General features: G+C 46.5%; 1 protein-coding gene across 1 annotated transcript; it reads right to left on the bottom strand.

Moving 5' to 3' along the window:
* Positions 1 to 5,510: 5,510 nt before the first annotated feature.
* On the bottom strand, positions 5,511 to 6,976 carry LOC101583311 (developmentally-regulated GTP-binding protein 1). The gene is made up of 2 exons (XM_004625198.2): positions 6,614 to 6,976; positions 5,511 to 6,470 (listed from the first exon to the last, which is right to left on the bottom strand). Exons 1-2 carry the CDS (start codon positions 6,951 to 6,953, stop codon positions 5,707 to 5,709), a joined length of 1,104 nt encoding a protein of 367 aa, XP_004625255.1. The 5' UTR covers positions 6,954 to 6,976; the 3' UTR covers positions 5,511 to 5,706.
* Between the last annotated feature and the right edge of the window lie 6,301 nt (positions 6,977 to 13,277).

Raw genomic sequence — 13,277 nt, 5'->3', positions numbered from 1 at the left:
CTCCCCAGAGAAATGGGCGCCCCACAGAGCCCTGACACCACACTCTGTGGCTCCTGTGCAGCATCATCTATGTCCCAGAGCAGGTTTAGAACTTACTGGATGTCCCTGTGGGCCCAGAATCTTAAAATATACCTTGTAGGTCTTTTAGTTTAGTTTAGCTTTGGCTTGTTTTGGAGACAGTCTCGCTGTGTAGTCCATCCTGGCCTCGCGCTGGCAGTGATCTTCCGGCCTCAGCACTGGTGCACTGGGATCACAGGAATATGCCGTCACCCCTAGCTCTAATTATTAAATGAGGATGATCTTAGTAAACCCTCTATAACAGCCACTATGGTATACACACCCTTGCAATTGGCCAAATATCTCAGCAGATTAAAGGGCCTGCAAGTGGGTGCAGAGGCCGGGGGTTCCTATCCCTGGTCCTGCAGTTCGGGCCAAGCCCCTGGGGCACACTGAGAAGGCTATTGAGACTGGGTGTGGTGTCACACGCCTGTAATCCCAGCACTTGGAGGCTGTAAACATGAGAATCACTAGGAGTCTGATCTGGTAGTGAGACCCTGAACACCCTGTAGACCCTTCCCTAAGATAGAGAAAGAAAACACCCTTCATGTAGCAACCCATTTAATCTTAGCAACCTGACCAGGCAGGATCTATCATTACAACCACCCTCATGGCTCAGCATGGGGTCTAGAATAGCCCTGACATGGGCCCTTGAGTCACACCCCTAGAGTGCTGCAGTCACACCCCAGAGCTGCCCAGGAGCTCCAGCTTCACCTTGTCTGTCCTGGCACCGCACTGCTGCCCTACTTCACTAACGCCTCCTTCTCTGCAGCCTCCCGGGTAACCCTGGCTCCTCTCAAAGCAGATCATTCCCTTGACTGGGTGCAGGCTAGTGCCATCCCTTAGGATGCAGATCCGAGCTGTGACTATGCCAGCGAGGGTGTCATTGTGCACCTTGATGTGGGTGGCAAGGTTTGCATCTATTCCCCAGTGAGAAGGTGCACGGAGGCCCCACCAGGGTGTGCAGCCCTTAGGGAGGGGTCTGGGGTAGGGGTGGGGGAGGGGCCAGGCACCAGGTGAGGGAGCAGCTCTAGCCATCATGGAGCCCACTGGAAAGCCAGAGCCGGACAGGGAGGGCTGCGACCTGCTGTGCTCCCTACAGCTGGGAGCAGCTTCACTAGCCTGGACTTGTGGGTCAGAAAGTGGAAGGGAAGCCGTAGTGGCTTAAGGGTCAAAGAATGGAAAGTAGGATCAGCTTAGGTGGGAAGAGAAAAGGGAGTCTGGGGGGAGAGATGGTGACTGAGCAGGAACCAAACCAGGCCCAGCAGGGTTCTCTAGCCAGATGGTTCCATGTGTGCCACCCTCCCCCCCTCCCCGGGGATGCCAGGGGAAGGTGCAGGCTGTGACCCTTTGAGGGTGATGGGTGGGTAACTAGAAGTGGTGCCATGCAGCCAGGCAGTGCTGGGCCACAGTGATGGGAAAGGCCATTTGGTGGGCGTCATGAGTATCCTATTGAGAAGCAAAGGATGAAATTGTGATCTCATGCCCCTTCCTGTGTCACTGACAACCAGTATGATTCTTAAGAATGAAATCAAATCATGTCACCCCCTTCATTCAGTCACCTCCTCTTGCCTTCATACTCATTCAAAGTGAAAAAAGCCAAGGATTTGCAAAGCTTACATGCTGCCAGCATGATTCTGGTATTGTGAAAGCTTTCCCCCTTGTAATTCTCCTCCTTTCTGGGCTTCAGCCTCACCAGTTTCTCTCATGCTGAGCCACAAACCACTGCACACACGCTCCCTTCATGCCTCCCTCTGCACCTGCAGCTCTCTTGGCTAGACTTTTCACCATGAATAGATGCATGCCCAGGCCCTCTTCTCCTGGTCTTCACTTTTGTGTCATTTTCTGGGTGAGTCCCCTGCTCAATCTGTGTTAATTTGTGATAACAACTCTGCCACCCCACCTCCCTCTGGCACAGCCTCCCAGCATTATGAGCAAGCTGGGCACAGAACAGGAACTGCAGGGTCAATCTTCCAGAAGAGGAAGGGAGCGGGCAGAAGTGGGGGTGCAAGTTCACCTAGCCAACCTCTGGCCTATCTCAGGGGAGAAGTCTCTTTCTCCCCTTCTCTCCCCATCCACATTTGCTTTGCTTTGTTTTTCCTATTTAGAAAATTATTACTAGATTTTTATTTTATTGCTTGTCATTAATTTAATCTTCATTACTTTTTGCAATGGGGAGATCAAACTCAGAGTCTCCCACATGCCAGCAAATGCTCTACTATTGCACTAAATCCTTGCCTATATTTGTTTGTTTGTGTTTTGAGACAGGTTCTTACTATGTAGATCAGGGTAGTTTTGAACTCACTATAGCCCAGGCTGGCCTTGAACTTGGGGTGATCTTCCTGCTTCAGCCTCCCACAGGCTAGATTACAGGTGTGCACCACCATACCTGGTTCAATTTGTTTGTTGAAACCAGGTCTTGCCATGTAGTTCAGGCTACCCTCATTTTTTTTGAGTGCTATTGTAAAGGGTATTTTCCCTCTAACTTCCCTCTCAGTATTTGTTATCTGTGCAGAAGAATGCTATGGAGCTTTGTTTATTGACTTTGTAACTTGCTGTGCTACTGAATTTGTTTATTAATTTTAGGAGCTTCTTAGAGATTTTCAGGTCTTCCAAGTAGAGGGTCATGTCATCTGCAAATAATATTTTAACATCTTTTTACCCATTCATATTCCTTTTCTTTATGTGTCTTGTCTAATGGCTCTAGCTAATGATTCCAGAACTATATTGAGTAGGAATGATGATAGAGGACATCCTTGGCCTCTACCTGTTTTGAGAAGAAAATATTTCAGTTTTTCTCATTTAGACTTATGTTGGCTATTGGACTGTCACAGATTGCTTTTATCAGATTGATGTAGAAGTCATTTATTCCAATTTTCTGTAGGGCTTTGAGGGTGAATGTGTGTTGGACTTTGTCAAAAGATTTTTCTGCATCAATTGAGATGATCATGTGAGTTTTGGATTTGGCTCTATTGATATAGTGTAATGCATTTATAGATTTGCATATGTTGAACCATCCTTGCACCTCTGGGATGAATCCTACCTGGTCATGGTGTATAATCTTGATGATTTGCTGTATATTATTTGCTTGGATTTTATTGAGGATTTTTGCATCTATGTTCATGAGGGAGACTGGCCTGTAGTTCTCTTACTTAGTTGCATTTTTCCCTGGTTTTGGTATCAGTATAATACTTGCTTCCAGGAATGACTTTGGCAGTATTGCTAACTTTTCAATTTCCGTGAAGAGTTTGAGGTGTATTGGGATTATATCTTCTGTAAATTACTTGTAGAATTCAGCTGTGAATCCATCAGGAACTGGGCTTTTATTTGTTGGTAATTTTTTAAATTTCATTTTCAACTTTATTGGCTGTTACTGGGTTATTCAGAGTTCTTATAACTTTTTGATTCAGTTGTGGTAATTTGTACCTATATATGAATCTGTCCATTTCTTCTGAGTCTTCAATTCTGTGAGCATAAAGACTTTCAAAGTAGCTGTTGATGATCTTCTGAGTTTCCCCAGGGTCTGTAGTGATTTTCCCTTTTCATTCCTTATGCTTGAATTTGAGTTTTTCTTTCCTCTTTTTGATTAGATTATATATGGAGGATGTATCATTTTTATTTAATCTTTCAAAAAACCAACTTTTCAATTCATTAATTTTTTGTACTGTTTTCTTTGTCTCCATTGCAATAATTTCTGCTCTAATTGTTATGATTTCCTCCTGCCTCTGGGCTTGGGCTTGGTTTGCTCTTCTTTTTGTGGATGCTAGCGGTGCGGCATTAGTGTGCTTATTTGTTCCTGTTATGTTTTCCTAACCTGTGAGTTCGCCACTATAAATTTCCCTCTAACAATGGCTTTCATTGCATCATAGGAATTCAGATGACTTGCGCTTGAATTTTCATTGAATCATTTTTTGCTTAATTTCATCTGTAACCCATTGGTTGCTGAGGAAGATGTTGTTTGATTTCCATATATTTATGGATTTTTTTTGTGGTTTCTTTTGCCATTTACGTCCAGTTTCATTGCACTGTATCCAGACAATATGCATGGGATAATTTATGTTTTCTTGCATATACTCAATCATGACCTACGGACTAGTATGTGATCTATTTTAGAAAACACCCCACGTGGAAACAAGGAAAACAGTGTGCATTCAGATGTTGTTGAGTAGAACACTCTGTATATGTTTGCTAAGTTCAATTTTTCAAAGACCTGGTTACTTCTGCTACCTCTTTGTTATTTTTTTCTGTGCTTGAAGTATCTTTTTCTGGGATCACAGGGTGTTACCGTCCCTTGTCAAAATTGTGGTACTAGATATCAGATTTTTCATGTCCCTTAAGATTTATCTTATATTGGTGGGTGCTCCCGGACTTGGTGCATACATGTCTTTGACTGTTGTCTCTTCCTCTTGTATTTTTCCCCTGAGCAGTATGTAGTGGTCTTCTTTATTTCATTTCATCATTCTTGGTTTCAAGTTCAGATTACCTGTGAACAGGATTGCTACCCCTGCTTTTCTCTGAGGTCCTGGCACATGTACCCTTATTTCCTGTCTTTTGACTTTCAGCCTATGAATTTCTTTATGAGTTAAGTGTTCTTCTTGTATGTAGCAGATTGTTTTATTTTTGTCTCCTAATCCACTCTACCACTTGATTTCATTTAATTGATGAATCGAGTCCATTTACAAGGATGATTATAATTGAGATGTAATGACCTTTGTTTTACATTTTATTTTCCCAATGTAGGTTACCTAATTTTTCCTGCATAAAATTGTTTGCCCTATTTGGTGGGTTCTTTCCATTCTCATTCATGAAATTGTGATCATTTTTGAACCCTTTGTTAAATTCTCTGTATACGGTTAGCTTGGTCATCACAAATTTCTTTTCTTTTCTTCTTTCTTTCTTTCTTTCTTTCTTTCTTTCTTTCTTTCTTTTTCTTTTTCTTTTTTTTTTTTCTTTTTTTTTGCTGGAACCAGGGATTGAACTCAGGCCCTTGCAGTTGCCAGGGAAGCGCTTATTCTACTGAGCCATCTCCCTGGCCCCATCATAAATTTCTTTAGTTTTTCTTTTTCATGGAAATATTAAACTTGTCCATCAACCTTCAAAGAGAGTTTTTCAGGGTATATTGTTCTTGCTTGGAATTTGTTTTCTTGCAAGACATGAAGTACTTTTCACCATGCTCTTACTGAAGTTGTGGTTTGTGAAGAGAAATCTTGCATTACTCTACTGTTTTTTGTTTGTTTGTTTGTTTTTAATGAGATCCATTGCTTTTCTCTAGCAGTTTTTAGTATGGTCATCTTGTGTGGAATTTCTGGGATCTTGATTATTTTATGCCACTGTGTGATTTTAATTGGATTGATATTAATTTGAGTTCTATATGCCTCGGTAACATAAATGCAAGATTGTTTCTGTATACTTGGGAAATTTTCTGTTTTACTTCTTTTTTTTTTTTTTTTTTACAGGCCTACTGGATCTTTTATGCAGTTCAACACAGAAGGTAATACCAAGTAAGATGAAGTTCCAGTTTGGACGTCTCCTTTCCCCAGCCCCGTATCCTGATCCAGCGGCTGCCAAAAACAGAAGAAATTAAGCAGGGTGCTTGGTCATGGGGAAAGCGGCTGTGGTTGGCCTGACAAATGGGGGAAGGGAAAGGTTTCACTTCTTCACAATCTGAATGACATCCTCGTCCTCCAATGTATGGTCCTTACCCACTTTCTGAGGATTGTGTTTCACAGAGAGGCCCCAGACCAGAGCGTATTTAAATTCTTTGATAAGATTTTTGTGAATCTTCATGCAGAAATCCTCCACTGTGGTCCTGGAGTAAGGCAGTACCACAGGAGATGTGTAATCTGGTAATTGCCCTTTGGGTTTGGTATAGATTCTCACTAGTTTCAGATAGTCCCAGATCTTCTCCAATAAATCATCAAAATTCCAGCGGTGATGGGCAGAGATGGGCACACAGTGTGGCACCTTATAGATGATGTCCAATTCCTCAATAGAGATCTGGTCAATCTTGTTTAATACATAGATACAAGGGATATACACTCTGTTTCCTTCCACCACATCAATGAGGTCGTCAGCTGTGGCATCACTACGCAAAGTTACGTCAGCATTATGAATTTTGTATTCAGCAAGAATGCTCTTCACAGTTTCAGCATCTAGCTCACTCTGAGGACAAGTGGCTGTGAGATTAATGCCTCCTTTGTCTTTCTTCTTAAAGCCTATGTTAGGAGGTTTGCTATTCAAGCGAATTCCAAAGCCTTCCAGCTCATTTTCAATTATCTTCTTGTGTCCCAAGGGTTTCAAGACATCCAGAACAATCAGGATCAAATTACATGTACGGGCCACTGCAATGACTTGACGACCTCTACCTTTCCCGTCCTTGGCCCCTTCAATGATACCTGGGAGATCTAGGAGCTTTAAAATCTCTATACTTCTAAGGCTCTCTCGCTGTTTGTCCTCTCCAATGTGAGTATGGTCAAGCAGTTCCAGGCCCGGTAATAAAAGGCTCATATTTAAATTTTAATTTGGGCACCAGGGCCCGAGTTCAATCCCCAGTTCTGGATCTTGGCACCTTTGTATCTGATGACACCAGGCACAGTAGTCAGAGTAGTAAACTCATAGGCTGCCACCTCAGAATACACTCCTGCCAGGTTACTCAGCAGTGTTGACTTCCCCACAGATGGAAAACCCACAAACCCAATTCGAGCATCACCTGTCTTGGCCACATCAAAACCTTCTCCTGGCCCACCACCACCACCACCTTTTGGTGTAATGAGTTCTCTACGAAGCTTAGCAAGGCGAGCCTTAAGCAGCCCTAGGTGATGTGCTGTGGCTTTGTTCTTTTGAGTCCGAGCCATCTCAGCTTCGATCTCTGCAATCTTTGCTAAAGTGCTGCTCATGGTGGCGAGTCCGGGGGTACTCAGTAGCCTCCACCCTAGCCGTCTCCTCTCACACACCACACCGCTGACAAGCCACAGCCACCAGAAAAACCTTTCTGTTTTACTTCTGACATATTCTTTTTATATCATTTGTGTTGATTCCTACTTTCCCAGTGATGCCTATTAGTCTTCTATTGTTCATTTTGCAAAGTCTTGCAGCTGTTGAATCAGCAAACAAGAGGATGTTGTTGTACTATGTCACCAATTTTAGGGCCTGCCCCTCCCCCAAGGTGCCCTAAGATGGTGATTGCAACTGGGTATGGAGTCGCCTGCCTGTAATGCCACAACTTGGGAAGGTGAAAATGGGACAATCAGTACGAGTCTCATCTGTGTAGTAAGACAATGTAGACCCTGGAGGCCCTACAGGAAATGAAAAAAAAAGTTAAAAAAAAAAGTGAAAGAAATGTTGGAGTGGGGACCATGTTCAAATGAGGACTTACAGGGCTGGGGAGATAGCTCAGTAGAATAAGTGCTTGCCTGGCAAGTGCAAGGTCTTGAGTTCAATCCCAGTACCACCAAAAAAAAAAAAAAAAAAAAAAGAGGACTCACTGAGAGAGTTGCCACCCACGTGGTGTCTGGGGTATTAAGAACAGGATCCCAAAGTTGATGCGGGATAGCCCAGAAGAGGTTAAGAGTGAGCTAGCTCATCACAAAGACCTCCCTGGTTGCCCAGATCCCTGACTGTGTTCTGAGTGGACTTTTGTGGAGGTGTGAGAATGCAGGGGACTTCTTTCTACGCTGTTTGCTTTGGCTGCTGAGCTCTTCCTACTTGGTTACAGTTTCCATGCTTCAACTCTATAGTTGCTGCCATCTCAGGGCACAAATAAGAATACCCCTAAGCTGGAGGGTGCCAGCAGTGTGGGGACTTTGGACCCAGGCACACAGAAGAACCTGGTGAACTACCTGGTGCCTGCCCGGTGCTGCAGAGACCCCTGCTAGGAGCCTGCCTTCCTGGCCACCTTCAGGCAGTTCGCACCTATTCGTGAGTTGCTGGATCTGCTGTTCTTTGTGTGTCCCCCAACTCTAAGCCTGGGCTTCATCACCTCCTGAATGGAGGTTGGGAATGCAGTGCAGTTCTGAGCCCCAAAGTGCCCTGTGGAAACTGGGGTGCTCAGGGGATACAATTCGGATTGTTTAGGCTTAGACCAAGTTGGATGAAACTACACAGCACTTTTCCCCAGGTTTGGTGCTGAGTGGTGTCATCAGCCCATGACTGCGGGGCTTCCCCATCGCCAGGGAATGAGCTGTGTGCTGGGGCCTCACTTTCCCAGGTTTCTGGCTGCAGTAATCTAGAGCCGTGATGGCTAGGGGCATACGGTGCAGCCCTGACAGTTACACATCTGGGCTGGAGCTCACTGAGTGCTGTAACTGCAGAAATGTGGGCAATGCACCTACTGTGTGGGGGCCCTTTCCTGACACTTGTCTGTCCTTCCAGGAGGAGGAGAGACAAACTTCTCAGCCTCACCTGCTTCCCTGCTCTCCCTAGAATCAGATCATCCCTAAACATCCAGGTAGGTGGGGTTGTATTGAAGTGACCAAGCACTTGAGAACTTCCAAGTACAATGACAGGGCTCATCACCAAAGTCACACAAGTACCAGAGGGACTGCGCTAGATGCCACCTCATTGAGACTGCAAGTACCTTGGCAGGAGCAGAAGCAGGACTCTGGACTTACAGTACACCAGTGAACAGGCCACTGCTAAACTAGAGTCAGTACTATCGAGAGCACTTGACTACTCTATCACTTCCACTCAGTTACCATTGTTTGGGTTATTTTATTTTATTGAGAAACAATCAGCAATGAGACAGTTTCAAAACTGATTAATGGAGCAGTTTCAATAATTAATACATTGCATATTGTTGTCCTGGCAGTGCTCATTCATAGTACAAGATGCAGAAATGATATCCTGTCTAAACACTATAAGTACAAATATTTCTTCTCACTGAATTAAGAGAAAGAAGCTGTATATGCGTCTTAACTATTTTTATATACAGATACAAAATGGTCCTTCAACTGTATCTCCTCTTTTTGTTTAGTTTTGTCAGAGATGGGTATTCCATTGCAATTTAAATATTGCAGGTGTGTGGATTCAGCAAAATGATCCAATTTTATAAGGAGTAATTTAGAAAACACTTTTTCATTTCAAATACAGTTATACAGATAGAAGCAATGTATCATTTAATCCATTCAGACATATGTTAAGCACATCCATAGAAAGGAAAAAAGTGTATTAGAAAGCCTCCTGAGTGGCACGAGTCTGTAATCTTAGTACTGTAGGAGGCTGCGTCCAAAGGGTCTTTTTTTTTTTTTTTTAAATTATTTATTTATTTATTTATTTATGTGTGTGTGTGTGGCCAGCTCAGCCCACCAGGGGGCGGGCTGGCTGGCATGTGGTGCTGGGGGATTGAACCGCGGTCCCTGATGCTTTTGCTAAGCTTGTTCTAAGTAGGTGCTTTAGACCACTGAGCCATCTCTCCAGCCCCCAAAGGGTCTTAAGGCTGAGCCTGACCTAGGCAATTTGAGACTGAGTGAGACAGCTTTTCACAATTAAAATGATTAAAACAAATTTTAAGAAAGGACAAGAATGTATGCCATTGGAGATGCCTTGTGTTCAGTCCCCAGCAAAGAATCAGTGAACCAATAGAAGAAAAGAGGGAGAAAGAGAGAAGAGAAGAGAAGAGAGAGTGAGAGCGAGAGCGAGCAAGAGAGTGAAAGAGCGAGAGCGAGAAAGTGAAAGAGAGAGAGAGATAGAGATGTGTGTGTGTGTGTGTGTGTGTGAGAGAGAGAGAGAGAGAGAGAGAGAGAGAGAGAGAGAGAGAGGCAGGCAGTGAGAATTTTAGTCTCTAAGTGACCTTTTATCAAATCCTGTGGTTTGCAAGCATGTAGCATGTGGTCCTGCAGACATGTCCTCTCTGCTCGAGGTGGACTCAATGCCAGATACTGCCTGGCATGCTACAGGCTGTGGTGGAGAGGCTGAGGCAACTCTGGGCCAGGATGACCCGCTGTACTCCTCAGAGAAGCCACAGGCAAGCGCAAGGGTGCGCACACAGTTACAGGATTCCTGCCTCTGGGGCCCCGCCCTGCTCTTCTGTCCCTGCCCTTCCAGCCTAGAGCTGCTCGCCCAGCTGTGTCAGCCTCAGGACTTACCCGAGGGGTCACAAGGACAGCTAGACACAAACCTACCACACTGCCCTCCCAGAGCTGGCTGTGCTGGGGTCTGCAGGGAGGTGCTATCGCAGAGTATGTTGGGTTAGTGCATCTGGTTTTGCAAACAGGAGGAGGGTTTGATATCCAGCAGTTTGATGACATATGGGAGAGAGCAGGGCACCAAGAGGGGCAGGAAGTGACCTCACTGCCTAGGCCAAGCACCAAATAGAACCGGGAACCCCAGAAGCAGCTTCAGTACATTTATTTCTGAAGAGACTCAGCAAGCAGGAGGAGGGTGCATTGTGACCAGTTTTCAGGCCATAACACATGGTGGAGGGCCAGCCCCATGGCTCAGCGGATTGATGTGCCTGCTTAGGCAGACCCAGGGGCCAGAGGTTCTATCCCAGCCTGCCATGCCAGGCCGCCCCACGCGCACACTCAGTTGGGGATTGAGGCTGGGTATGGGATGGCCCACCTGAATATCTCACTGCTTGGAACCTGAAAACTAGAAAATCACTGCAAGTTCCCTCTGTGTACTGACATACTGTGGAGGCCCTACAGTAAGTAAAAAAAAAAATTAAAAAGAAAGTTAAAGAAATGGTGGAATGTGGGTCATTCCCAAATGGGGACTCCCTGGGAGAGCTGCCACCCCTGTGGTCTCTTGGGTATTAAGACCAGGATCCCTAAGGTGATGCAGGATAGCCCAGAACAGGTGAGAGTGAGCCAGCCCATCACGGTGACCTCCCTGTTTGCCTCGACCCCTGCCTTGTTCTGGGTGGTCTCTGTGAGGGTGAGGGAATGCCGGGGACTTCTTCCCATGCTTTTTGCTCTGGCTGCTGAGCTCTTCTGACTCGATGACAGTTTCTACTCTTCAACTCTGCCTTTTGATGTCACTTCAGGACATAAATAAGACCACCCCCAAGCTGGAGGATGCCAGCAGTGTGGGGATCTTGGAACCAGGCTCACTGGAGAATGTGGTGGACTACGTGGTGCCTGCCCAGCGCTGCAGAGACTGCTTTTTCTGCCTGCATTCCTGGCCAACTTCAGGTGGCTCGCCTGAAGCTGCTGTTCCGCAGGTGTGCCCCACCCACAAGCCAGGGCCCCACAACCCCATGAGTGGATTTCAGGAATGCAGTACTGTGTTCTGAGCCCCAATATGCTCTGTGGAAACTAGGGTGCTCAGAGGACACTGTTTAGATGGTTTAGTCTTAGACCAAATAGGATGAAACCACACAGTACTTTCCCCAGGTCTGGTGCTAGGCAGGGTGATCAGCCTGCAGCTGTGGGGCTTCCCCATCACCAGGGAATGAGCTGTGTACCTGGGGTCTCCCTGTCCTAGGCTTTTGGCTACATTAATCCAGAGCAGCCATGCTTAGGGGGCAAAAAGCACAGCCCAGGTTGTTGCACATCTGGGCAGGAGCTCGCTGGGTGATAAGGCACCCACTGTGTGCAGGCCCCTTTCCTGACACTTCTCTGTCATTCAGGGAGCAGCACAGACAATCTTCTCAGCCTCTCTTGCTTCCCTACTCATCCCAGAATCAGGTGATCTCCTAGACATCCTGGTAGACTGGGACACTGCACACACAACCTGTCTTGAGGCAGCACGGAAGGGGTGGAGCACAGACTGTTCAGCATGGATCCCTCAAGACAGTCCAGCAGCTCCGGGGCAGGGGCATCTCTGCCAGGCAGCCCTCCTACAGGCTCAGTGACAGGCAAGGGAATGCGAAGAGAACAGGCCCCTGACTCTCCTGCCTGTCTGCCACCACAGCTCTGAGCTTCCTCCTGGAGACCGGGTTGCTCCTATACTCAGGCAACTTTGCCAGGACCCAGACCTGGCCAGACTGAACCAGCTCGTGACCTATGTATTAATCAAGCTTCCGTTTGTGGAAATTGTCTCGGAAGTGTGCAGAATCGTGAGCCAACGTGAAACCTACTGAGTATGATCCCATCCTGAGGGTGAGGAGACCAGTGTGGACACATGGGGGTGGGACCGCAGCGCACCCCACAGAGAGGATCCATAGGCTGTATGCTGGCCTGGAGCAAAGGAAGAGGCTGGGACCAGCGAGGGGCATGCAACGCCAGCAGGGATGCAGTCCTGCAGCGGGGCTAGTACCTGGGGCTTCTCTGACAGAAAGGGGCTGCTCAGTGTAGGCTAAGAGTCAGGGAAGGACAAGCATGGAGGGGACTTTTCTCCTTCACCTCGAATGCCTCTGTAGGCCCAGAACTGCTCCAAACTAGCACCCCTCAAGGAAGACCAGAAGCAGGGAAGGGTGGGGTGGCCACTGCCTTAGCTTCAGCTGCTCAATTTGGGGGTGCATAGGCAGGAGCAGCCCACCCTGACCATGTGCCCCCCTCTGTCCCTTCTCTCTGGGAGCAGTATTGAGCTCAGATCAGCTAAGGGCAGCACAACTTGTAGTGCTCCAGTTGCCCTGTCCTACGTCCCTCCCCTGGAAAAATCGTGTGTGTGTGGGGGGGGCGGCGCTTTGCAATCCATGTTCTTGTGGGGAGGAAATTTTATTTTCAAAAATGTATTAAAATTTAAAAAATTCATTGTAATAAATTGAAACTGTTCCTTATTTTAGGATTTTTTTTTTTTTTTTTTTTTTTTCCTGGCTCCGAATGCCTTCAGGGCAGGTTTGGCTGGCTTGAGTTCTGGGGATGGAACCACAGCAAGCTGAGCCTGACTGCTTTGTTTAAGCAGGCACTTAAATAACTGAGCTAAGGAGCAGGTCTCCTGTTCCTTATTTTATTTATTTATTTTTGGCCACCTCAAGATGTCTTCGGGGCATTTCTGGTTTGGCAAGATCATCTGGGTTCGAACCAAAGCATCCTGAGGCTGACTGCTTCTCTTAAACAGGCACTTGAACAACTGAGCTAATGGGCAGCCACCCCCCCCTTCCCTATTTTAACATGCACCTCTGGCATACTAAATCCTCCCTTGTGGGGCACAGCCCACTGCACTATCCTGATGCAGAACACAGCCCCAGACATGCCCCTGGGTCATGTTTGCAAGACCCAGGCAGCACGTGCTGAGCAGCCCCTGCTGTGATGGGGACAGGTAAGTGCTGAGAGGTACCGGAAAACAGGTAGGCAGGGGCCCAGCTGGGCCCTCAGCCATGATGCTCAGCACTGGATATG

The sequence above is a fragment of the Octodon degus genome, unplaced genomic scaffold (assembly GCF_000260255.1).
Source record: "Octodon degus isolate 3935 unplaced genomic scaffold, OctDeg1.0 scaffold00008, whole genome shotgun sequence".
NCBI lineage: Eukaryota > Metazoa > Chordata > Mammalia > Rodentia > Octodontidae > Octodon > Octodon degus.
The sequence above is the reverse complement of the archived record's forward strand: the minus strand, read 5'-3'. Positions and strand labels throughout refer to the sequence as shown.